This window comes from Strix aluco, chromosome 7, assembly GCF_031877795.1.
Source record: "Strix aluco isolate bStrAlu1 chromosome 7, bStrAlu1.hap1, whole genome shotgun sequence".
Classification (NCBI taxonomy): Eukaryota; Metazoa; Chordata; class Aves; order Strigiformes; family Strigidae; genus Strix; species Strix aluco.
This window is the reverse complement of record NC_133937.1, coordinates 19,311,344-19,337,634: the sequence shown is the minus strand read 5'-3', so window position 1 is coordinate 19,337,634 and position 26,291 is coordinate 19,311,344. Positions and strand designations below refer to the sequence as shown.

Here is a 26,291-nt window from a genome sequence, read left to right as displayed (position 1 = left end):
CCTGCTTTCATCTGAGACACCTGAGTAGTCAGCTCCTTGCAAAGAGCAGTGTCTCCATGGGGTACACCAGCCGCCTTCATTTGGGTCCAGACTGCCAGTGTAGTAGACAGCTCCCCACAAGCCTTTGATGAGACTGTCACAGATCCATGTTGTCAACCACCTCTGCCTCTGTAGTCTGCACCAATGGATGGGACCGACTTTGCATGGTCCATTACTCTTGCTCAGCCCCTGCCAGTTCACAGTCATCCACAGAGCCCAGATATCAGACCCACAGGCACATGCAACTCGGAAATTTTCCAGCAGGTTAAATAGTCTGAGAGAGGTTGAACTTCCATCCCCTCCTCTTGGAGGCTTTTGCTATTTCTCAGAGGCTTAGTAAGGTCTCCGGAAAAAGGGTTCTCAGAAAGAGGGAGTTGACTCATAAAGTACAAGAAGTTGTTGTGGCTAGAAGGTACTTGCAGCCACTCTCCCCAGAGCTGAGCATCCCCAATCTGCTACTGAATGCTAAACACAGTGGTTCTGAGCAGCTGCTCCTTTCCAGAACAAGCTCAGGTAGAGGCTAGCCCAAAGCCAGCTGAAGGCTCTCCAAGGGAAAACTGATGTGCTGCATCTGGTGCAATCTGCGCTCAGGCCAGGACCTACAACTGAAGCAACGGAGCTGAATTGAGACACTCAAAAATATTAAAACCCTTCTCCGGAAACTACACAAAGTACCGTATTGAAGCTGCAGAGCAGCCTCCTTAGGCTAAAATACCCTGCCAGCTGCTCTACTTAGCCTACGTCTCAGGAACACTCCTGCACTTCCTGGTGACGTGAAACTCTCCTGAAGAACATCCCGATGTAATGTTTTCCATTGTTTCTTCTTGGCCGAAGCAAGCCATGCCTTTTTGGCAGGAGCAACCCGGGCTCGGTTAGTCATATCTTCGTCATCTCTTGGCTAGACTACAGCTATGTGATACACCTGGGCATGAAGCCCACAGCACTTGGCAAATGCCAACCAGAAGAGCATGCTACAGTGGGAGCCCTGGCTACCACAGTCACATCAAACCTACCCTCTGCTCCCTAGGCCACCTTTTGGCTTGGAAGCCAAGCCAAATTCAAGCCCGAGTCCTGATCTTCAAGGCATTTGATGGCATGGACCCAGCATGGCTAAAAGATCAAAGACACCAAGATGGGAACCATGATCAACAATCAAGAACTCCGCTACTATCCAAGAGCAGTGGACTCATCCAGCATGAGGACTCGGTTTGCCTGTGACAGAGACAGGGTTTTCTCTGAGAACAAGCTCTTCCTGGCTGGTGAAAAATGAGGTATGTCTAAGATGCTGAGTAATTCCCTCCTTTTGCATATCCCATCTCTCTGCCAAGATGTGAGTCAGGTTCACTCTGGGATTCATTTGCTTTTGCTTTTTTTTTTTTCCCCTTTTCATTGTTATCTTGTATAAAATAGTAACATCTGTCTCCTGAACCCAGGTGAAGTTCTTGGTCTCTTCCCCAGCAGTGAATTCTCCAGCTGGCACGACAAGATGAACTACAGCTAGAAAGTCTTGGCACTAACCAGCAAGATCTGCTACTACATTTCAACAACAAATGCTAGAGCACTCCCTCCCAGAGAGACCCTTCAGGGGTCCGTCCAGCAGTTGCACCAAGGTTGTCCTAATGAAAGACTCCTAGTACAGGTCCCTGGGTGGTCTAATCCAAAAGTCTTCACACTGCACTCCACAGGGAACAAGCTTGTGACATAGTGCTGGTTCGTATTTCCAGTTGCCCAAGAGAAATAGCTAAAAATACCTTTGTTTCATTATTGCTTGAAAGAATAAGCACTAACTGTATTTGCTCCGGGCTACTGATGGTGAAAGGTTTGGAGGGAGAGGGGGGCGATTCAAAATATGGTCCCTTCATTGCTGCAGACCTTGAGTGGGGTTTTCAGCTTCCCTGAGGCATGTAGTGATAGAGACAGACTGCCCCGTGGAAAGTGCTAGTTCTGCTATCCTGTGTCTGCTTCTCTTGATGGAGACAAGCCTATGCTGGGATGGATTAAAATCGGGGCTGAAAAAAGATGTGGTCTAGCGTGCTGTCATTTTTTTCAGGCAAAAAAGCAGTAAGGCAAACAGAAACCTCAGATTACTACCATTAAAAAAATACAGTAATTTCTCACAAGCGTGTCAACATTGTGACTCCTTTTAAACTCTCCACGTTTCTACTGAATTAACGTGTTTGTGCATGTTTTTGAACTGTAATCCATAATGCCTGAGTCTACTTAACCTCTCTTTACATGCCGTGCTTCTTCGTCTGCGTTTGTCTTCCCATACATATCTATATGCCACGTTATGCATTTAGCAGGCTCCCTAAATATGGCTCGTAAATCACCCAGGGTTAAAATTCACTCCTACTCTCACAACATTATTTCCTAATCTCTAAAACATGTCAGTGGAAGAGCTTGAGGGTGACCTTTGGCATCATAAATTGGAGAGCAGGTTGACATGGAAATGACCTCAAGAAAATCAGACCGTAGAATCACGCGTCCAGCTCCGTAAGAGCCTGGCAGGGATAAACCTCTCCCCTGGGCTCAGGCATCCCGGGGCAGGATGGAGAGGCCAAGCTGGGCTTCTGCAAACCTCTCCCTGTGAGCACTGGGAGAGAGGGGATGTGTCTGCCTGGAAATGTGTGTGCAAACACGTCCAAAGCTTGCTGTAGCGGGGACGAGCAGCTGGGGTCGTTTCAGGGAGGGGTCGCACCCTGCACGGCTGCACAGGGATTTTGCCATGAACTTCGGTAGGCGCCAGGCTGGAGCCGAAGCTACAAGTAGCATGTGGGATCCCAGGGAGCCGTCAGCGGGCGGGAGCGCGGTGTTCCCCGCACAGCCGGCAGCCCCCGCGTCCCGGGAAAAGCGGCGCAGCGTTGCAGAGAAGCGCTTCTCGGTACGGCCGAGAGCCGCAACAGCGCGTGCGGTAATTAGCCGGTAATTAGCATCCCTTGCAACCGCTGGCCCATCGTGCAGGGGAAGGCTTCCGGCAGCCGGCTGCGGACTTGGCTCCCCCCCGAAAACTCTGCCTGGCTGGTGGCTCTAGCCGTAAAGCCCGAGCAGGCTCGCCGCGCCGGTGCTGAGCGGAGTGGATGCCCAGCACGGGCCCCGGGATGCCGGGTCGCCAAGCGGTGAGCAAGGCGCGCAGGCGACGGTGACGGCAGCGATGACAACAATATGTAACATACACATATGTATAGGCACACATGGACCCCTCCGTGTGCGCCCAGAGCTGGCAGGGCAGAGAGCCCCGCGCCCGGGGGGTGCCCCCGTCCGCCGCTCCCCCTGCCCTGGCGCGGCCGAGGCGGCGGCCCCGCGGCGGCGGGACGGGGGCGGGGCCGGCGGGACGGGGACGGGGCCTACAGCCCTCCTCGGCCAGTCCGGGGGCCGGGGCGCGGCGGGATGTAAATGAGGCGCGGGCCGATTGGGCGCTGGGAGCGCGGGGCGGGGCGCGGGGTGGGGCCGGGGCGGGCGGTGCTGGACGGGGCGGGCGGCGGCGGGCGCGCAGCTGGAATGGGGCGGGCGGGAGCGGGGCGCCCGGTGCAGCTGGCGGGGGGCGCCGGCCGCCCGCCATAAAGTGAATGGCCAGGGTGAATGGGAGGCAGTCGGCCGGCGCCCTCCGCCTCCGCCCTCCCCGTGAGCCGCGAGCCGGCAGCGAGGCGCACAGTGCCCGGGAAGCCGGGGGGATTTACTTTCTGACAGCGGCAGAGCAGCCCGGGACGCGGGGCGGGGGCCAGCTTCGCCCCGCTCGCAGGATTAAGGCCGCCCAGCCGATCCCGCATCTGGAGCCGCTGTAAGTGCCCCTCCGTCCCCGGCCTCCCGGCAGGCGTTGTCCCCTTTTTTTCCCCCGTGAGCCCCTCGGTGCTGGCCCTTCCGACGCTGGGGCAGGGTAAGAGCATCCCCGGCGGGGCGGCTCGGCCCGCTCTGCCTGACAGCGCGGGGGCAACCCCGCTCTCGACCGGGGAAAGGGATAGCAGCCAGGGGCAGGGGGAGAGCGGACGGATCGAGCCCTGCCCTGCCATCCAGAAAGGGTCCCGGGGCCGCGTGCGGCGGAGCTGCGCCCCCGGCGCTGCCGCGACCGCTGCCCGCCCGGCGGCGAGGCGCGGCGCCTCCTCCGCTCTGCCCTTGCAGGGCCCGGCAGCCCCCTGCCCGCCGCCGCCGGGGTGCCGCAGCCCCGACCGCCACCTCGGAACCGCCGCGGGCCCCTCCCGGCAAGCGCTGCCGGAGCCTCTCGCCGTTGCTAAACTTAGTCATTTTCCACTCGGGCGAGCGGGGCAGGGGCTGTTTAAATTAGCCGGGGCTCGCTGTAAATAACGGCGCTGCGGGCTGCGGCTCAGCTGTCTGCTGGGTCCGGGGCAGAAGGGCGCGGGGAGCAGAGGCGAGGAGACGTCGCCGGGAAAAAGGAAGGCAGCCCGACGGCTTTTGGACAGTTGGATAAATGATATTTATGTAACGGGCTGGCTCCTGTTTACAGCAGAGCCGACCTCCCTGCAGCGCCGGGGAGAGGGCGAGCCGGGCCCCGCGGACGGGGCGAACCCGCCCCGGGACGCCGCTGGCTGCTGCGCCCCGGCGGTCGGGGCTCCCGGGGACCCGACCGGGAGTAACAGACCTGACTGGGCTGCGGGTGAAGGAGCGGGGGGAGCGCTGACCCCCGCGGCGGCTCCGTCGGGAGCTCCGAGCCGCCCCGGCGGAGCGGGGCCGCCCGGCGCCGGGAGGCTGCGGGCAGAGCCGGCAGTCGGACCGCCGAGCACTTGCACGGGCTCCACCGCCTCCCCGGCGCCGGGGCACGGGGCAAACCGGCGTCCCTCCGTCCCGCGGGGCGCCCGAGAAGCCCGGCTGACCGCAGCGGGCAGCCGACGAAGCCCGGTACCGGCCGCTCTCCCGGCTATTCCCCGCTCAACGAGTGCGGCCCCGGGAGAAGGGCCAGCCCGCCAGCGCGGCACCCCCACGTCCTTCCCCCCGTCCTCCTCCTCGGAGCGGGAGAGGGGCCCCGGCTGGCCGCGGCTCTGGCGGGGGAGGGCGGCCGGGGCGGGGGCCGACGCCCGCGCTCCGCCGCAGCTGCTGGAGCGGGCTGGGGAGGGGGGGGCGGCGGGGCCCCGGTGGGGGGCGGCGGGCCCGGTGCCGCCGAGCGAGGCACACCTGTCGGCCCCTCTCCCGGCGCCCCCGCGGCTGGACAGCTGAGGGGACGGGCTGGGAGGGGGCTGGCTCCCCCTCGGCAGCGCCAGGGCCCTGCAGAGGCGTTGGCGGGGGTCGGTGCAGCCCCCCCCCAGCCCGGCCCCGGCGGGGCTAGGCAGCCCGGAGCAGCAGTGCCCCGGCCGGAGCTCCCGGGGCGCCGCTCACCTTTCCCGCCCGGCCCGGCGGGTTGCGAGGTGCAGAGCTCGGCTCCGCAGGGGCGGCCGCAGGGGGGCCCGCTGCTGCAGGACCCCGGGGCGCGGCAGAGCCCCGGTGAGAGCCCCCAGCCACCGCACGCGGCTGGTGCTTCGAGCTGGAGGTGCAGGAATCAAAACCAGTCCCTCACCTGCCTCCCTCTTCCCTCACCTTAGAGGGAGGCAGCCTCTCGGCCGAGGGGCCCGTGGTCCGTGCACTTCCTAAGTGGAGACTAGTGCTGAAGGCAAAGAGGGGAATTTGACATCCCCCAGACAAGCTTGTGGGTCCTGTACGCCTGGCCTGTGACGTGGAGGATGCTAGGGATGAAATGGCTCTATCCCCTCTCCAATTTCGGGAGATGCTAAGAGCAGCAGCTCAGGAAGGTGCCTTTCAGGAGTGTCACCCCTGTTCCTGGCCCACCTTCCAAAGGCAGGGAAAGGACCACCTTTTCGGTGATGGGATCAGGGTCTCCCTGGCTCCTCGCGCTCCCTCCCAGCCCCTTGGCCTGTCGGTGAGCCAGAGGAATGGGTGTTTGTGCAGGCTTCGATGGTGCCTTGCTGTGAGGGACAAAGAGCTGCCTGCTGGCTCCTGAGGGACCAGCAGAGCATAGTAGCTGCTTTCAGTCTCTACAAATGTCCACAGAAGCAGAGCAGGGTTTGATTTTTTTTTTTTTTTTTTTTTTTTTTTCATTAGCAAACGGTCGCACCATGCCTGGTACTTCTTACAGGGAGCCCTCATGGGGAGATGTCTTTCCCGATAGCCTGTAGAGGGGTCTGGGCGAGGGTGGTGTTTTTTCTGGTGTTACTGGGCTTGTGTGACCTGCAGCCCAGGCTCCCTCCATGAAAGCCCACCTATATTCCTGAGTTGTCTCCTGTCCAAGGCACTGGTTTAAAAACCAGTATCTCTCTCTGGCAGACAAACTGTTGCAAGCCTCACTTAATATCTATTACATTTCTATAAGGGCTTAATTCAGGCAATTAATAGATCTGCAAATTGTGACTGGATTGCAAAAGTATTGGTTAATGTAACCTATGGATAGTTGGCAAAAGAGAGTGGCATCTTCTCTCTCTGTCAGATGCTACCCAAAACCTTGAGATTGAGAGGTGAGGCTGACTTTGGAGACTGCCAAAAAGAAAAAGCCAGAAACCCGATCTAGGAGACCGCTCCAAAAGGAAGATGAGATGAGCTGGGGACATGAGGTCTGTCTCGTGACCTGGCACATGTGCCCCGGTGCTGGGGACAGGGGAGGTACCTGGGCTGGAAATGGAATTCCACATGGGGAAAACCAGTGGTTTCATGCTGTGTGCCCTGCATCAGGAAGGCAGTGGGATGAGACTGCGGGGCCAGCCGTGGAGAGAGGAGAGTCAGAAATGGGAGGCTGTGGTGTCTCTGAGCAGGCTCAGCGATAATCTGACTGTTTGAAAATGGGAGATTGCTATTTACTTAGGGTCTGATGGCAGAGGGGGCAAAGCTCTCCCTCCTGCTGTGGGCCGCCGGGGCTGAGGGCATCAGGCTGTGCCAAGCCTGGGCATTTGCTGTTGGCAGAGGGACAGCCTCTACCAACTGGCATTGAAGTTAGTGCTGAGGCCGTAGGAAAAACCCTCTCTTGTCAACACCCGGCTGAAATGGGCTGGGGTTTCAGAAGACTGGAGAAAGATGATTTCTGAGGCCAGCCTGCCGCATTTCTCTTCCTCCTCTTTGTGTGCTGCTCCCCCTCGACAGCACCCCTGCCCTCCTCCCGCCTCACCTCTGAATATTAATGCCTCTGGCAGATTGGATAATAATGTGACTGGGAATTGAATGAAGCTGGTTATTAGCTCTGGGCTTCCTTGGGGCATTTAAGGGAGTCCACGGGCTGTTTCTGGAGGCTCAGCAGCATAAGGGACTGGGGCCGGACTCAGTGTAGAGGGGGTTGCTTCTGTGGGAAAGGATTTGCTTGAAATCCTTGTCTCCTGACCCTGGAGAAAGACAGGTACGGCAGCCTGGCCAGAGCTGTGAATTCCCATGGGATGGTCAGCGATGGATCTGCTGTTTTTTCAGTAACAATTAAATATTAGAAGTTGTTTTCAGGAAGGAACTAGGAGAGCTAGCTGGGCAGACGGTGAGAAACGTTTCTGTTATTATTAGGCTTTAAAAAGAGATGGGGAGTGAGCAAGGGAGTTCCCCCTCTTCCCACTGGTGTCGGAGTATTGCCCAGCAGATTCGGGAAGAGGGCCAATCTTCTGCACACTGAACAGATTTCTTGCTGATTTTGCAGGGTACAAGTTCAAGCTCAGAGCCCTCATTTCTGAAGAGCTGCATCTTACAATGTCTCTCCTTGGGAGCTACCTAGTCTTTCCATAGGTGGATCTGTGAATGCTTTAGCACGAAGGGAAATATCCCTGTTGTGCAGAGGAGAAACTGGCAGAATTACTTGATCTGATTTCAGCCAGAAATACAACCTCTGTCCCTTGACCCTCAATCCAGTGCTCTTCACTATCTCCCAAACCGCAGCTCCACCAGAAAATAAACATTTACACCCTGTTAACTAGTGCAAAAGAGGAGGGAAACCAGAGCTGAATTTGCAGAAGCTGCTCTTAATTTTGTCCAGCTGATTTTTCAACTGTTCGAAGTGTTCAGAGATGCATTAACAGGGCTGTAGCTGCTGGGGATCTCAGCTGATATGGGGAGCTGGGTCTTGTCTGCATTAAATTAACCCTTCAAAATCACCATCAGAGCTATTGTTACTGAGACACCTGTTTGTAAACCCCTATGAAACAAGTTCCACAATCCCAAATTTGAGAGCCTAAGAAACACTTATGTCTGCAGGATACAGCAGGTATGCTCCTCTATTTCACATAGCCCTGATCCTGCAGACTACTCTTATTAAATAAATGCATTTATTTGCTACTTGGGGAGCTTCGGTGGGATGGTATGTGCTGGAAGGCTCAGCACTTGCAGAGCTGCCTGCAAAAACTGAAAAAGTACAAAGATGAAATAAAACGAATGATGGGAGAATGTGCAGTTACATTTGCCTCTCTTTCTCCCTCTTCATTCCTTTTCCCCCCCAGTCTCATTTCAAGCAAAAGCACCCCCCCCCATTGCCTTTTCTCCTTCCAGTGCTGCCACTTATGTGAGTCTAATTTTCTTAAAAAAGCTTATTCTAAATGACCAGTGAGAAGCATGAGGATTTAACTGTAAATCAAGCTGACCTGTCTGTGTGTGGATATTCTTATTTACTCTTCTTTCTGAAAAACAAATAAACAGAGAATCCCTCCCAAATAAAGCAGTTCCCCACTTAGATTTGAACACACTTTAAAAGAAATCTCTTTTGTTTTAGCCATTTTTATTTCCTGTTTGTTTCTGAGCTTAGACTTGACAATGAAAACCACATGAAATTCCCTTTTTGTTCCATCAGTTTTATTTTTGGTGCCACAATATTCCAACTTCCAGTTCTGCAAGTTGGGGTCGGTTTTAGGGGTTTTTTTGTATGTATTTATTGCAAGGTTATTTTTTAAAGTAAATTCATGGAAGTTTTTCTCCAAAATACTAGACTTTCTAGAGAACTGGATGTATCAGGGTGATTAAAAAAATAAAATTTAAATCTTTAAGCTAAATTAATTGAGCCATAAAGGTCAGTCTGTGTATGGATCCATACCTAACCAGGGAGAAATTCCAGTGTGATGAACAATATGTACTTTTGTGTCCCATTTAAAAGGTTTTTGCAGCTTAATTTGTGTTGGGTGAGTTTTAATAGCAGTGTTTAAAAAAGCACAGTGCTTGAGCTCAGATGTGCCCCTAGTCCCAGGCCACGATGAGAGGCCATGGAGGCTGTTCCCACTACCCTAGAGCTGCAGGTGGGGTTTGCTGGCAGGACTATTGCAGGGGGCTGGGTGAGGCAGAGGTATTTCTGGGTGTAAGGTCCCCATCCCCAGCACAGGCAGGCTGGCTGGGCGATTGAAGGGAGGTGATGTGACCCAAGCGGCAGTGTTTTGAGACAGCTCACTTCCCTCTGCCCCATCCCTTTTCTCTCTGAACTGCTTTGATGGGATTGCCGGAGGGCCAGGCTGGATGAGTAATTAGGGCTCTGCAGCTTGCTTTCCTACCCACCCAAACTGCCTACCTCCCAAGGCTCTGCATGGGATGCAGCCTTTAGCAGATAGAAAAATGAAGGATTTGGGGGGAGTAGAAAAAAAAAAAGAGACAGACTTCGTACACAGTCCTTAGGCAGCACAGCGCATTTCAGGATCCTGAAATTCAAACCTCTTGTTTTGCTGCTTGTGATGTCTGTTGCGCCCCCAAATTTAGGGACAGAGCAGTTTGCCACGGCCCCAAGCAGGGCACCTGGATGAGAGGCTGCGGGGACAGAGGGCTGCCAGCCTTCCCTTCTTGCCCACCAGCCATTCCTCTTCGTTGCCCCTGATATGCACAATTTAACTGTTCGTTGCTGGCACACTGCATGAAAACCAGGCAATCCGTGGGCCTGATCCTGCCAGTACAGGCTGCTTGCAAAACGCTGCAGGATCAGACCCAGCAGTGTTTGCAGTGGGGAGGGCTGATCGCCTCCCTCAGCCCCCTTCAAACAATGTCTGGGTAAACAGGCTGACCTTCAGGGCATGTTGCAAGGTCCATAAAGGCAGATGGGGGGGGGGGGGGGGGGGGAGCTCGAGCATCCATCCCAGAGCCACCCTCCCCCTGCCCCAGCCCTACCAGCCACAGTATCCCAAGGAAGAGGGGAGGGATACTGTGGGCTGAGATCATCCGTTTGTTTTATTCACGGCAGCCTGCGTCCTGCAAGGGTTTTCCTGCCAGAAAGCTTTAAAAAAAAATTTAAATATAAATTGCTTGGGGGAAAAAAAAAAAAAGAAGACAAATCATCAGGAAACCTTACAGCCAGGCACAGCAGACATCGGCTCCCTCCAGCGTTGCGGGTTTCCACTGTGAGACAACACATCCCTTGGAGCGAGCCAGCCACTTCTGGGCTCTCCTTGTCTTAGCCAACAGGGCTGCTCGTTGGCCATGGTGGCTGGTGGGGTAGTCACAGCACCCTTAGCAGTTGCTACTTTTCCCTTTGCAGCCCTGCAACCCTCTGGGCTCCACCAGGTTGTTTCAAAACAACGATCCAGCAACATCCCACCCCACCCCCCCAAAGAAAAAAGCTTCTTTCTAGCTGCCGCTTTTGCCAAGTTTTGTCACAGAACAAATGTTTATGATCAAGTCGAACTTCTCCAGAAAGGATTTCTAGCAGAAATGCTGATGGATGGCGGATGCGGGCAGCTCAACAGCGCACTGAGGTCAGCCAGCCATAAGGTTGTGACGTGCCGACAGCATGGCGGGATCCTTCCTGACCTTCAACCCCCTGCATCACCCGCTTGATTAGGGGCTTTCTTGAGCTTGTTTACTAATTGTGAGAATCATTTACATCTTTGGTAATGTCTTGAGTCATCTGCTGCCCTCCATCTGCATACAAAACTCCTGACAGCAGCTGGAGTCATAGAGCTCCAGTCCTTGATCTCGCTATCTGAGCCCTCCTAAAATGGGCCAACTTTACAGCCACAGAGATACAGAAATGACCCTGCCATGCTGCTGCGAGTGTAGCCCCCACAGGAATCAGTTTCCTTTGACTGCCAGAATAATTAGCCAAATTCATACAATCGCCCAAATAAATACAGCAACACATACCGATCTGCTGATGCCAGGCCCTGCTGCCCTTTGCTACCGTGCGAGCAGTGCGTGTCCATCCCCCAAGCTGCAGGCAGGCTGCCTGTGCCTCTCACTCCTGCCCAGGATCCTGGTTTGCAACTGTCTCATCTTGCTCCCAGCCACGCCGCTGCTCAGCTTGTGGGTGCAAGGGAACATCACGGTCCCTCGCATGCTGTGGCTATGCAGCTATTTCTCCTGTGAAGATGCTGGCAGATCCCACAGCGCTGGCATTGGTTGCTTTGAAGCCAGCTTGTGGGGGCTGTGAGAGCAGACAAGGGCAGGCAGGGATGAGTGGGGTGGGTACGGCCAGGCCAGGCCAATACCAGTGCTCTATGTTAGTGGGTTCTTTGTTTTGGTTGCAAGATTCTCCCAGGCAGAATTTCTTACTGAAATCAGTCTATTTTCTCCCTTCCCCAAAGCAAAGGGATTAATTTCCCTGAAGGACTTTTCTTCCCCTGTAATTGCAGACCACGCTCTCACTCCCAGCACTCCTGCACCATGGAGCCTCACCGCACCAGCAACTTTGTGCAATCGCTATTCATTTGGGCAAAATCAAACCTTTCCTGATTTATTTTGTTCCAGATGCCTAACAAACAAGACATAACAAAGCATGGGTTTATTAATACAACTATATAGTCTGTCAGAAAGAAAATCCCAGTCCTGGCTGATGGAGCCAAGGTGCTGAAAGCCTCGCTGAGGCAGAGCATCTAAGGGATAGCACAAATCCAGCCAGACATGGCGAGACCTGCAGTGCAATGCTTACAAGAATGCAAGAAGTACAAACGTTTAGTTTAGGAAAAAAACAACTTTGAAGAAAGTCTGGCAGGACTTTCCTTCTGCGTTAAGATTAGCTCTTCATTTCCAAATTCTGGGTGCCATTTCAGAAACTATCCAGGTAGGCTAAGGGCAGCACTGGCCTTCAAAGATACTAGTGCAAATAGTTTGCTTTAAGCCAAGCCCAAGCATGTTTCCCCATCTCTGCAGACCCCCATGCTTTAGCTCAGCTGGATCTCCACCAGTCCAGTCTGGGGGCCACAGACACACCCATTGGGGAGGCCGATGTGTTATGTACAGTGCATGGTTACAGCAGGGTGCTTCCCCAGCGCAGGGGCATGGTGCGGCCCATCAAATAAGCGAACGGGACACATTCCATTGTGAGCTTTTTTTGCTGCGGACATGGGTATAGAGCTGTCAATCCTTGGGACATTTCCATTGCGATAATCCTCCGGAATACGGGCGATTTATTAACCCTCTGCTGCCCAGAGCAGAGGTTTCAGCCATCACCCTCCTCCACAGCTGGCGGCTCCTGTCAAAGCAGAGGAAGCAAGCGGCTTGCTCTCACCTTGCAGGCTGCCGCCAGCCCCCAGGGAATGCATTAGGCAGTGTCCAGCAAGGCCGGGCATTTCCCTAGCACCTCTTATCTGAGGATCTGGAAGCACTTAGAGGAATTTTGCTTCATTGCCTCTACCAGCTCAGATAGGCTCATTAACATCATTTCTGAGATGAAGGATGGAGTCCCAGAACAGCCGAGTGGTTTTACCTACATTATAAGCCAAGTCAGTGACAGCACCTTATCTCCCCATCCTCTCCCTGCCTTGTGTTATCAGGAACTTCTCTGTGGAGCCATGCACAAAAAGAGAAGAGAGTGGAAACAGCCTGGACACCCTCCCCAGAAAGCCAGCCTGTGCTGCCAGCTACGGGCAGGAAGCCTGTCAGCAAGGGCCTGGGCTGCTGCGGTTAGCATGGCACCACGCACTGCCTGCAATGTTCTTACAGCCCAGAATGTGTGCGGGGCAGTGCCAGACAACCCAGGCAACTTGCTCCAACAGCAATAAGATACTAAGCGCCTCAGGGAGCTTTGGCAATTCCTACTGATGGGAGGAAAAAAAAACCCAAACCATGTTCCAGGCTTCAAAGCAGCACACACCGCTAGGAAACCACACAGCACCAGAGCTCAGGTGTTAGTGCCCATCTGCAAGGGACTAAATCGAGAAATAAAGTTTATTATAACCTGTGACTCAGCCCTTGCTGGAGGTCAATGATCCATTTATGAGCGTGCGCCCGAAAGCACTGCTCAGCCAGCCTGGGGCTGTGCACAGCCTGAAGTTTTTGGAGGCAGGCAGCTTGCTTTCCTGTCCTGTAATGGCTCTGTGCTCTGGGTCACTGGCTGGCTGCTGCTGTTTATCTTCCAGTGATTAATGGTCACTCTTGGTTCCTGCTGCAATTCCATTAAGCTTAGAGACTTAAAGCTACACTGAGATGTTTAGCAGTGGGTGACCCTGGTCTCCCCACAGTTGTATTTCTATAGTCTTGAGGAAGTGAAGATTAACTCTTGTCTTGTGTCCCATCCTTTTTACTTTCTAGCTGTAGGGAAAGAGCCCCTTGTAGGTTGGCCGGCAAAGAGAGCCTGGCTCTTGGGTTGCTGTGTGATTCATGTGCTCTGCAGACTGTGGCACTTGAAATCCCAGCCTGCAGGCACCCTCATGGCATCATCCCCTGAACAAATGCATGTATCCGGAGAACAAAATGCTCTTCCAGGAGGGAACAGGTGCGGCTTCAGCCCCTTCCCCTTTGACGTGGTGCAGAAGAGGCAGGGGCTGCTTCACCTTAGCTCAGCCCCTTCTGGGCACCAAAGCAGAGAGGCAGATCATCTTCCTAAAAATGTACAGTTAGAGTCCCAAATGTTTATCTCTGCTAAAAGCCAGTCAGCACACGGGGAACATGAGGATGAGAGGAGTAAAGCAATCGACTAGACTCCATCAGGAATCTAATTACTCCCAGGAGTCTTACTTCTGGGATTGATGGAACAGGAAGAGACAGCTCTGACCCTAAGATATCTAGTGTAACATCATACCTTCACCTCAGGGGATGGAAGAAAGAAAAGACACCACCTTCCCAACTGATTGCAGACCACCTTTCAGCCTGAGGGATAACCCTGAACCCTTTGTGCAGATCAGCAAACCCAAGCAGAGGCTGCAGCTACCATGGCCCTGGCCAGAGGCAGAGGCAGGGGAAGCTCACAGGTCCATGGGGCTGTGCCGATCTGCTGGAGGAAGCCTGGCCACCTGGGCTTCCCTCCTGCCCATGAGTCACCAGAGGTCCATGCGCTGCTGCCTAGGGACACCAAGTATCAGGTTCCTGCTGAAGCACCCCTACATGCCCATGGGAAGGCAAATAACATCAAAAGAACCCAAGAGACAGCTTTTTCCCTCCAGATCAACCTGCCAAAGCAGGTTCAGCAGGTAGCCTGCTCCCCAATGGTAGTGCAGGGAGTTGAGCAGCAAGCACTTGTCAATCTGAAGGCAGCTCTCAGCAGGCAACATCCACATCACAAAAGCCACCACTATAATTAGCCTTACTTGGTCACAGTCAGCCTTTATGTTTCCTCCCCGCCTCTCAAAAAAAACCCAAGCAAAGGCATCTTTGCTCCCGGGTGATGGAGCAGCATATTACTGAGAACCAGGAGAGAGGTCACGGGGACCCTTGCTTGCTCTTTTTGGGTAAACAAGGTTGCACTCCTCCTCCTGCCCCAATGGCCCTGGCTTGGGCAGCCCGGCACTGATGCAGAAATAGAAAGGGGGTGAATTTGAAAGGAGAAAAAGCCTAGAGTAAAAGCCACTTTCTTCCCCCTGCCCTCCACTGAGCCTCCACCGTGGAGCAGGATGGCAGCTCCCCATCCAGCTGAAGGGCCCTGTGCAGGTGGCTGCTGGTGCTGTTGCACAGGAGCCAGGGAGAGGATGCACGTGGGTAGCAACTGGAAGAAAAGGTATGTTTGTTATGGATTTAGGAACCTTTATCTTGGGAGCAATTATGTATGTTGATAGAAGGAGTTTTACAAAACTGAAATCTCTGAGCAAGCCTGGCTGCATGTTGCTAGTATAGGAGCTGTCCCTAAAGAAACCATTCTTTTATGTTAAAAGAAAGCGAGATGAAGACTCAGATAGAGATCATAAATTTTATTTTATCTAAAGACATTTTTGAGGTGCCAATTTCAGTAACTCCCTGAGACCAGGCAAACGACTTAGTAGAAATGCCATGAAGGTTTAGCGTTGACTTTCTTAATGTCTCTGCCTAGACTGCAATCTAGCCAATGTAGAAGAAAGCTCCTTTAATTAAATCCGAAAGGGCTGTATAATCTAGAATAATACCTACAGCCTTTTGTGTCAGTGGCGTGGGGTTACCTTTGGGTAAATACATTGGTACAGAGCTCATGTGCTGTCCCCATTGCAGACTTTTCCTGTGGTCCTCCATAACCATGCTGAGCAGATCCCCATCTCCCTTTGCTTTTGCTTCTCTGCGACCTGCTGAGAAGGCCTTCCTTGATGCCACCACATAGGGCACATGCAATAGGTATGTAATTATATATATATATATATACATACACAATCTTCTCTCTGAAATCCTCCTAGTTTTAAATTCATTTCAAAAAGCAAACTTGTTCTGAGACACACTTCCCAGTTTCAACTTGAATACGGGCCACACTTTAAAACCAGTTTTAATCTAGGCGCCCACTGCATCTCTGAGGCAGGCCAAGCAGCTGCTGCTGCTTGTTGTTGCGCCCAGCAGCTTGGATCAACCTCGTAACCACTACACTGGTGCAGTTCAGGATGGGGCATGAATTTTCAATACCGGGACTGGGTTCCCCTGAGCCTTGTACCTTGTGTTGTAATTTACACTTATGGAACCAGCTGTAAAACACTCCCCCCTGGTTTTCCCATCTCCGCTCTAGTTTGCACAGATGAAAGCAACGCAAGATGTGCAAAAAGAGTCCCAAAGCAAACAGGACCCTGTGCAGGAGGACACTGTCCTTCAGTTACAGCAAGGCAGGAGTCTGAATTCCTCCTTAAATCTGGTCCAGTACAGAGTCAAGCCCTAGAAGAGAGGAAATTGTGCTTGACAGATGCAATCATATGCAAATGGCTGTAGAAGAGGGGAAATTATCATCTACAAACATTGGGCAGAAATTCCATCTGCCGCCGCCTCAAGAAGGGCTCTTAATAAATTCTGAGACAGCAAAGTGACACACATCTTAATCAAGACTTAATCCATGGAATTAATTCACTGCGCGTTTCTGCATAATTCCAAGAGTAATGCTAAAAGCCGTGGCAATATCAGCAGCAGATGGACTCCCCTTACTCCATGCAAAGGTATTAAAGAAAACACAGCCCCTGTCACATCACTTCGTGTACGTACACATGGCAAAAAGCAACAGGGCTGTGCCCTGCTGCTGCCAGGAGCTTGCACAGCCGGTGGACATCAAAGGTCAGGCTCACTGCAAGGTGGAAATGGAAACCAGCCTCACAGCAAAGATGGAGCCCCTGCCACTTCCTTCCCACAGGAGAGAAGAAACCCAGAGCGAGGCAAAGGTCTGGGAAACCAGCACCAGGTGCCTTCATTAGATGCTGTTTTCAGAGAGTGCTGATTGAGGCCATTGTTGAGACAGATTCGTCAGTGCCTGGGAAGGGCTGGGGATGGAGGTTGAGTGAAGGGGAGAGTGAGGGGAAACCGCTGGTGGTTTTGAGAGCGAGATCTGCTGCAGAAACCAGGCAGATAACCGTTAGAAACGGCTCCCTGCCCTCTCACCACGGCCCGGGAAGCACGCTGCAGGTATGGGGGTCAGCCTTGCCAAGGGCCCTGGCGGCAGCCCTGCTCAAATTGACAGGAGGTTTTAGACAGCTCTGAAAATACATTCTTAGTCACTGTCATCCACCTCCAAAGGAGGTGCAACAGCTATGCGATTAATCTCTTGTTTACATGTCTAAATGCTAGTGCAGTCAAGTTGAAACACTGCCTTCAGCAGGCTCCTTCCCTGACACATATGGACTTGAGGGGCTGGGCAATCCTTCACCAGTTAGAATACAGTCTTCACAACTGGCCTCCACCTGCAGTTTGGAAGCCCCAGATGCCTGATCCAAATGCCCCTAAGTCCAGGGGTCCCAGATCCCAGCACAGTGCACCAGCTGCTGTTATGTTTTAGAGTGAGAGGCTCCTAGCTGGGAAGGAGGTATTAACTTGTTTGACCAGAGTTTCAGGAGGTGCTGTGGTCCCCTCAAAACAGTCCAGCCTTCAGAAACCATTACACCTGCATTGGTGGCAATGCATCATCCTGCATATGGCAGGGTTACGATCCGAAACTCAGGTTAAGGGCTGACACAGGGCCAGCTCACCTTTCCAAGGTGATGTGACTGGGCTTGTAGCACTTACTGCTTCATGCCTGCCTCTTCATGAGCGTCCAATTTGGTCCAGAACAAAGTGGTGCTCTCAGCCAAGCTCTTCTGGGCAATACAGGTGAAGGATGTGGGGGCCCTGAGGAAGAGCATGATGAGAATAACTGATCCTGGGTCAGAGAGGTGTGAAAAGAGGTGGCAGAGGAGTCCCAGTGGTGCCTGCAGTTGCAGGGAACAGCATCGCCAACTTCCCAGCTGGTATGTTTTCAGCCAGGGGAGGTGGCTTATGGACACGGACAGTCACTTGAGGGGACACGAGAAGCCTTCAGCCAGGATGACCTAAGGCTGGAAGCAAGCTGCTGCTGCAGACAGGATCACTCATTCCCAGGCACCCAAGGGTGTGTAATGCGATTCCTGTGTTAATTCAGGCTCCAGAGGTCCTTATGTACCCCAAATGAGTCCAATTGCACTGCCTGGGTCCCTGCTCACAGCATTTGCTGTGCAGGCAGACATGCCTTCCCATCAGTGCCATGCACAGGAGTGCTCTTCTTTTGGGATGTGTGCATGTGCACCTGTGTTAGTGCTTTCTGGACAGCTTTACTTGGGCTTGACCATTTTGCAGAGGAGCAAGAGAGAAAGAGGAGGGAAGCTGGGCAGGGAGGATGGGAGAGGCGGGATGTCTGGGGAAGGTGCTAACAGCCCTTGGCTGGCCCAGAACCACTTCCTCAGATCTCAGTTACACAGCATGCTCCCAGTGTTGCTATTTCAGTCTGAATGTCACCTATAAATTGGAGGCTCTTTCTCTGAAGGCTGCAAATAGAAGTGTCACTAGATGATCTTTGATTTATAGGGAAGCTCAGCAGAAAGCCTGGCATGTCCATTTTCCAGCCAGGAAACAGGGATCCTTTGCTTTTCCTAGACCTTTCCTCAAGGGTTGGCAAGTCCTTCCCAGAGGGGTTGGAGAGAGAGGTCACACACACAGATTCATCTCCCTAATCACCCTGTGCCTGCTGCTTTTTCAGATTCCTCCTCTTCTGCCACCCATCCCTGCCCCATGGATTTCAACCTGCTGGCAGATGCGGAGGCTCGCAGCCCAGCCTTGTCTCTCTCGGACTCCGGAACCCCTCAACACGAGCACAGCTGCAAAGGGCAGGACCACAGCGGTGAGTGCAAGGCTCAAGACGCAAGAGAGGCCCTGACCTGTCCTTGCGGGTGGATCCAGGTGGCCAGTGGCTTGCAGGAGCTGGCTGTGGTGCTCCCAGGGACACGCTGAGCTTCCTCTTGTACCACGAGCCAGCACAGTGCCATGGCAGCATGGCTGTCCCAGCAAGCAGGGGGAAGGCATAGGGGTGCATATCACGATGACAACCATCAGGAGAGCGAGAGCACCATCCTGGAGATGGGGTTGCCTGGCCCCAGCTGCAGGAAGCCACCGCTGACAGGGGGCACAGCCCATGGCAGGTGGGAGTCAGGCAAGCTGGGTCACTGCTCAACCAGGATTTTTTTGTATTTGCCTAAACCAGATCACCAGAGCAGGAGAGCTCTCCCCACAACACAGGAAATCTCATCCAATGGACAGAAGGCTACACCTAGTTATAAACTGCCCTTGTTTTTTTTTTTAACTGTTTAAATTGCTTAGATTAAATCTTCCCATGCAACAGGTTAACCTCAGACTGAACTTTCCAGGTTCAGGCAATAAGGAGGAAGAGAAATACTGTCTTGCCCCTGCTTTAATTGAAAGAGCCTGGTCACCTGTGCCTTGGTGCAAGTGGGCTCCTCCTATTCCAAGGAGGTGCCTCTGACCATTCCCAAAGGCTGAACAAACACCAAGCCTACTGCATTCTTTGTCAGGCTCCGAAAAAGAAACATCACCTTTCACACCTGCTCAGAAATCAACTACCAAATGCTGTGGCTTCCCTGGATTTTGCATCTGTCCTGTGACTGCTCCATCCCGTGTTACTCTGGATGTGGCACGACAATGCAAAGCTGCTCCTGCCAGTGCGAGGGGAGGCGAGGGCCAGGGACAGCCTGCTGCTCCCCGTGTAAAGCCTCCAGGCTCATCCATGTGCAAAAGCTAATAAGCATAATGATGCAGATTAAAATTCCCCAGAGTAAGTATCATGAAGGGAGTTACACTGGGATAACTATGGTCAGAGAATCCACCCGCCAAATTCCCTGCTGCATGCGTACCTTAGTTGGGCACATCCCCAAACTCAGTGGCTCCTCGTCAGCTGCTTTGGATGCACGGCGGTCATCTCCATTCAAGTGGCCTTCCCAATCAAGCCCACCCTGGCACACCGCAGAACTGCCAATTTAGGAGCTGACTTTTTTTTCCATTGGGCGTGAGCAGCTAATTCCAGCTATGACCGCAGTCGTTTCATTGAGTGGGTGAACGTGCACGAGATATATTCCACAACCTATTTTGGGTTGACAATAAATGCTGGGTGCCTGGCTACGTCACTCCCCACCGTCTCAAATGATCTAGAAATAAAATGGTTCTGGGAGGTGGGTGTTTGCCAGCACTACCTGCACGCAGAGGCTGACAGCTTGTACATTCACGCCAGAGAGGCCAATGGCAGCCACACATCACCAGTGTCAGGCAGTGCAGAGCACACCACCGAGGGCTGCCCAGGATGGGACAGGGCTACACTTCTGGCACTTCTTGCCTCTCCTCAAGAGAGCAGCCTCACTGCTCCTCCTTGGCTCTGCTTCCTTCATCCACAGAGTAAGTGATCCTGAGGAAGGAACACAAACCTTGCTTGTCTGGGCTCAGTTCTCAGAGATCCAATGTCCTCCGATGGTGTGGCATAGTTTGTGACACCCTCTTCTGTTAGGTTTCATCAGGCAGCACAGGTCAGGGGGAGAGCAAGGATGGGGAAGGTGTGGGGTCCCTTGTTTCCCTGTGTTGCCATGCTTTTGGTCCCCACTGCAACTCCCAAGCTCTGCACCATTTACAGAGGGCACTTTTCCCCTGCCTAGAGAAGAAGGGGAAACGGAGATGACACTCCCTATAAGCAATGCTCAGGAAGAGCCACAGGTAGCATGTATGGAAACGAAGAGGACAATAAGAGGAACATGTAGCTGTAGGCTCAAGGTCAGGATTCCTACATCTCCTTGGACTTCACAAGATTTATGGCAAGTTTTACACCAGAAGGTATGGAGAAGATGAATAGTAAAGCAAGATACTTGGTGAGCTCTTCCGCCCAGATGCAGCCTATAAGCTAGTGGTACCTTCACTCCATTCTCCTTCCCTCTTGGTCTAGTTTCTTCCTACATGAAGAAGAGCGCTCTTGAGCAGGAGCTTGTGCTTAGGGCACAGACTCCTGCTTGGCAGCAGCCCCTTCAGAAATATGCATTTGTCACAGGCTCCTGTGGGAACATATGCCCTGTATGCATTGGGCTCTTAACCCAGACTTAGCAGATGAACAAACAAACCAAGCATTGTCCCTTCATCTGTAATGAGCCATTCCTAATAACTAGCTCAGACGCGGTGGCATCACTCCCCTTTTAATCTGTTTTAGAGATGGATAATGTGGGAATCTCCCTCTTCCAACACTGGTGTAGAGCACTGAGCTAGAAAAATCAGATTTATCTCCTTGGCCAGAACCCCATTAAGAGCATGCTTCCAAGAGTTCTGTTGAATGTGGGATCCCCATGTGAAGATGCTCGTGGGAACGAGGAGAGTACCCTGAGACCACAGCCAGATCCTACTGTTCCACTTTTCAGGTTCTATGGCTTCATCTGTTTCAAGAGTGCACTGGGAAAGTTCTCATCTGAGTACACCCTGGATGGAAACATGAGCTGGTCCTGGCACTGGGAACAGGAGACAGCACCTTCCTGCTTAGCAGAACCAGTTTGCACTCTGCTGTTGTGAGCCATAGCCAGCTTGATCTCCTTGCATCAGCTTTCCTGCTGGTGGATAGCATTAAATGTGCCACAGAAGTGGAGGCAGCTGGTGGGAAGCCCATGGGGAACCCCCATTGCTTCAGTCAATGCAGCACATACCCTTTGAAACAAACTTTTCTGACCGCACCCAGGCTTTCCTCCATGAAGAGCAAGCCCCTCTCCTGCAAATGCTCTCTGCGACTCCAGCATTGCTCCCTTTAGAGGAAGACAGGTGCAAGGAGGGCTTTCCCAGGAACAGCAGGGAGAGGTTTCTGAATTAGCACGCTGCCATAGGAACAGGGTAGTGGCACCAGGTTCCTGGGACAGAAGCGTCTCCCAGGGCTGAGCTCTGTTAAAGCACCTGCTGTTGGGTACAGCACTGCCCTGCAGCAGAGTCCTTTCTCTGTCAGGGCTCAGATACTTTTCAACCTCTCTCTTAGACTTTCTCTTTTCCATTTAGCTTTTATGGGGCATATTTTTGCAGAGCACATCCATCTGACTTGAGGAACCCTTTTTTTTCCCCTCACCCAGCTGTATTCCAGGTTACCATTTCCTTGCCTTTTAAGGGGCTGTACAAGACACCTTCCATGTTAGGATTCTTCTGGACTTTGAAGCTTTTAAAGTTAGCTTTCACTTAAAAAAAACATAACCAAGCAAAAAACCCCTTTAATCTGAATCTCAGCAGAATGATGCTTAGATTTTTAAAGGTTCTTCTCCCAGATGCAACAATTTGGCAACTGTTTGCAATAATTTCTACTTAATTTAGTTGAGTATTTTCCACTGTAAAAGAACACCTCCTCTTCCTGCTGAAAACCTGATTTTCAGTTGGAACTGCTTCACCTTGCTTCTAGATCAGAGTAAGGAGGTGGTGAACATCAGAAATTATTTTCACTGAATAATTTTATTCTATGGTGACTTGTCTTGGTTCCCAGCAGAATTAAACACGAGCTGTAGATTTCCTCCCTGTAGTTGTCCTCCATAGTTTGTCCAAGTGCTCAAATATGACATTTTATTTTGATGATGGAAGATACTTATATTTGCATTCTGTCCCTGCTTACAGAGTACTGACAGCCCAAGGAGGTGCTGTGGCACAGGGAAGTACCTGGCTGCCCACCTCCTGGGCCAGAGCAGCCCAAAGCTCAGCATTAAGTCCTGGGCTTAATACCTAGGAGGAGGCTGAGCTGTACTTTTCAGTTAGATACCAGTGTGAACACTGGAGAGTTTCAAGATGTTCATTTAAGGGGCAATGAAATTAAAGATGCTGCCTCTAGGAGGGGGATCTCCAAGTGAGGAGGGTGGCAGTGGTGGAAGGACAGAGAGATGCTGGAGTACTTCATGGTAAGGTCTAAGATAGGCCTTTTCCTACTTTTTAAAAATAAAAATATGTGCACATAAGTAAGAAGGTAGAGGAGTAAGAAGGGAGGAAGGATAAAAATTTGTGCTCCTCAGGTTGCTGTCAGTGCTCCTTAACTTGCTATCATTGACAATTTGCCTTTTCCCTTCACTTGTCCACAAAGCACTACTGGATTTTTTGCTGTGTTGTAAGTGGCAATCTATGTTCAGTTTTTCTAAAGGGCACCTTAGGCAGAGAGTTTTAAGCAGAGTAGGAAACCGCTGGCCTGGGTAAGTTCTGCCACCATCACCCATCTTAACTGCAACAAATGAAAACCAGAGTTTGGAAGTTTGGAAAATCCAAATCAGTCACTTGGAAGCTGCCATCCATTACAGCAGTTAAACGACGGCAAACCGTGCTGCATCAAGGGGCCATTGGTTTTGGTGCTTGCAAGGGCAAGGGAGGGAGATGGGACCACTCCTATGGGTGCAGCTGGAGCTGCTGGTGGCCGCAGTGCCTCACTGAGCATGTGGAGACCTCACTGAGCATGCACTGATTGCCCCAAGGATGGGCTCCCCAAATGCATCCGAGCACCTGAGTTAACTCAGGGGATCTCTCCCATCTTTCTGTTTTTCACATAGACACCGAGAAGTCCCAGCAAAACCAGACGGACGACTCCAACCCTGAAGACGGCTCGCTCAAGAAGAAGCAGCGGAGGCAGAGGACGCACTTCACCAGCCAGCAGCTCCAGGAGCTGGAAGCCACTTTCCAGAGAAACCGTTACCCAGACATGAGCACCAGAGAGGAAATTGCAGTCTGGACCAACCTGACAGAGGCACGAGTCCGGGTAGGACTGCGGCCCTCCCACCTTCCTGGGCCCAAGCTTGTGGGGAGGAAGCAGGCTGTCATACAAAGCACCAAGCTGTCCCCCAACCAAGGAAGAAATTAGGGGCACTAGAAAATTTCCCTGTCTTGAAAACAGCTCACCAGGCTCTACACCAGAGATTTGGCACATCCAGCCACACACATACCCCATGCTGGTGCTGCCTTCCCCATCCAGTGCCACCTTGCAATAACACAGGGAGATGCAAAGCCCAGGCTCTGCCCCACAGAGCCCCACCAGCTGGCTGCCCCGATGTGGCAGACCCCTTCCTTGCAGTGCCATTGTCCCCAGCCTTAGCCTTGCTGAAGGGGTTCCCAAACCGTTTGGGGTTCCCAAACGACTGTGCAGTCACAGGCGTAGCGTGGCAGGGCTCCAGCTGGAATGAGAGCTTCTCTCTGCTACTAGAAATATGAGTTAGCAGCACTGTGAATAGCCTTCCAGCAGCTTCCACGCTCTAGGAAGTTATATTGTTTGAGTGCCTCCAACACTAACAGATTTTCCTGTTAGAAGACAGACTTCTAACACCCCACCCCAAGCTGGTCCTGAGGTGAAGTCAAAACAAGAGAGGTTATTTCCTCCACTCAGCAGCTCTCAAACCACATCCCCCAAATACTTTGCTCCCAAGTCACACAACCCCAACCTCTCCTGGGCTGTGGTCACTTGGAAATACAGCAAGTATTTTCCTCCCTTTTCCCGTATAGAGGGCATCCTTTTGTTGAGTGAGGTGGGTTATTCTGTGCATTGTAAAACGGCAGTAGTTGGGTTTTGATCTAGGTGGTGATTCTTGCTGGGAGATGATCCTGCAGCCCAGACATCTTGCTGCAACCCTTTCCTGATGCTCAGCCCCCCAGCTCCTTGCGAGCATTCCCAGCCCTTCAACAGCTCTCACCTTGCTGGGCAAAGAGACTGGGACAAGGTCCCTTCCAGGGATAGCCCAGAGAAATTCCCATCCCCTCCCTCTCTCTCTCTCAGGTCTGGTTCAAAAATCGCAGAGCTAAGTGGAGGAAGCGGGAGAGGAACCAACAGGCTGAACTGTGCAAGAACAGCTTCGGAGCCCAGTTCAACGGACTGATGCAGCCTTATGACGACATGTATTCCAGCTATTCCTACAACAACTGGGCCACCAAGGGGCTCGCCACCAGCCCGCTCTCGGCCAAGAGCTTCCCATTCTTCAACTCCATGAATGTCAGTCCCCTCTCCTCCCAGCCCATGTTCTCCCCGCCCAGCTCCATTGCCTCGATGACCATGCCTTCATCCATGGTCCCTTCCGCGGTGACTGGAGTACCAGCCTCCAGCCTCAACAACCTGGGAAACATCAACAACCTGAACAGCCCAAGCCTCAACTCCGCTGTGTCATCCAGTGCCTGTCCTTACGCCTCAACAGCCAGCCCCTACATGTACAGGGACACATGCAACTCCAGCCTGGCCAGCCTGCGGCTGAAGGCCAAGCAGCACGCTAACTTCACCTACCCAGCGGTGCAGACGGCAGCTTCCAATCTGAGCCCTTGCCAATATGCCGTGGACAGGCCCGTATGAAGGGCTGCCCTCCGCCAACCAGGGACTTGACCTTAACCTGACAGAAGGAGACCTTTAGCCCTACACAGCGTACGTCCTGCAGAGAATGAGAGCGAACACGAGAGAGCAAGAGAGAGAGAGCGCACGCAAGCAGCAAGCAGGCAGATGGACCTCTATGAAGATTTGTCTAACTATCGTATGGTGAATTTTGACTGTCTTTCCCCTCCCAAACTCCTTCCCCTCTTGCCCACCAAACCTCCTCCTTTGTGGTAAAGAAACCAAAACAGTCTACTGGAAGCCCCATGGGGAAATAGGAGCCCTGACATGCGGGGTGCCTGACCCACAGGCAGCAGAACCAAGTGTGTTTTATTCTGCCCCTCCAAACCCCACAGGGGTAAGCTCCCCAAATCCCCAGGACAGCATGGGCAGCCACCCCCTGCAGGGAACAGCTAGGGACAGGGCAACGCAGGGGCTGCCATTCAGTGCTTTGCTGATGCCTTCTACCTGCACATGTGTGAGATTTCAGTTAAAGATGTCTTGCCCACTTATCTATCACACAGCCAGTAAGGAAAGCCTTGTCTTGGTCGATTGGCATCTCTCTTTATAATGCATATATACACATGACCCTTCAGACTTGAAGCCCTTAGGAACGGGAGTTGTAAGGATATAAAATATGTGTGTGTGTATATATATCTTATATATAGATACACAAATACATATGTAGACACTAAAATATGCTTTTTTGTTTTGTACATGAAATAACCTACAAAGTAGACCTTAAAACCAAAAACCCTGTAAAGCAAGCACATCCACCAAGGCAGCATCCTGCCCATCATGCTTTACTGCTTCAGTCATTTCCAGTCACCAGGAACACCTTTGCCAGTGTACATCCAAAGCATCTCCTTTTGCAACAATCAGCTCCCCCTTGCACATCTCCTTCCCTTCCCTTCTCCAAATCCCATTTCCAAAAAAGATAATAAAGTTGGCACAATCCCTTTAAGGCTTCTGCCTGTCTGGTTATTGAGAGCACGAACCTGCATGTGAAGACTCAGAAATCAAGTGCCAGCAGCCCAGGTGAGAGCAAGCATCCTTAGGAGCACCAGCATGAGGCAGCCTGAGTCAGAACAGGGCCTGAAGTTTGGAGGAGCCATCTCTGTTCCTCCCTTAAATATCAAACACGCGGCTCCTCAGTACAGCGGGCCTGCAGACACAGTATGAAAGGCAAAACAAGCCCCCTCCCTGCTCCCTGTCTGCATGCACCCACTGGGGCAGGAAGATCAAGCCTCTCTTGGCTCAGGCTTCGCCGTTGTGCTAGATGGGGCCAGTACCTTTGGGCTCCTGGCAGTGCAGGGCGGGGGAGCCCTTCCAAGCACTCTTGCTCCAAACAGCAGTTCCCGGGGGAGAGGCTGCCTGCAGCAACCTGCCCTGCTAGCCT

The 26,291-nt window shown here is 52.6% G+C and overlaps 1 protein-coding gene across 2 annotated transcripts; it reads left to right on the top strand.

Annotated features, from left to right (window-relative positions):
• The first annotated feature begins 3,809 nt into the window (after positions 1-3,809).
• Positions 3,810-25,856, top strand: PITX3 (paired like homeodomain 3). Of its 2 annotated transcripts, none has more exons than XM_074830788.1 (4): positions 3,810-3,817; positions 18,263-18,403; positions 23,100-23,305; positions 24,314-25,856. In XM_074830788.1, the coding sequence occupies exons 2-4, from the start codon at positions 18,295-18,297 to the stop codon at positions 24,875-24,877; spliced, it is 879 nt and encodes a 292-aa protein (XP_074686889.1). In that variant the 5' UTR covers positions 3,810-3,817; positions 18,263-18,294; the 3' UTR covers positions 24,878-25,856. The 2 variants fall into 2 exon arrangements, with proteins under 2 accessions (XP_074686889.1, XP_074686888.1); XM_074830787.1 differs by lacking the exon at positions 3,810-3,817 and adding an exon at positions 15,362-15,423.
• Positions 25,857-26,291: the final 435 nt, after the last annotated feature.

What these genes read in the sequence shown, in the direction of transcription:
- PITX3 (XM_074830787.1), top strand. Translation starts at nt 15,396, where the DNA reads ATGCCACCACATAGGGCACATGCAATAG. An exon ending in ACATAGGGCACATGCAATAG is followed by an intron (nt 15,424 to 18,262) that starts GTATGTAATTAT and finishes CTGCTTTTTCAG; the next exon opens with ATTCCTCCTCTTCTGCCACC. An exon ending in CAAAGGGCAGGACCACAGCG is followed by an intron (nt 18,404 to 23,099) that starts GTGAGTGCAAGG and finishes TTTTTCACATAG; the next exon opens with ACACCGAGAAGTCCCAGCAA.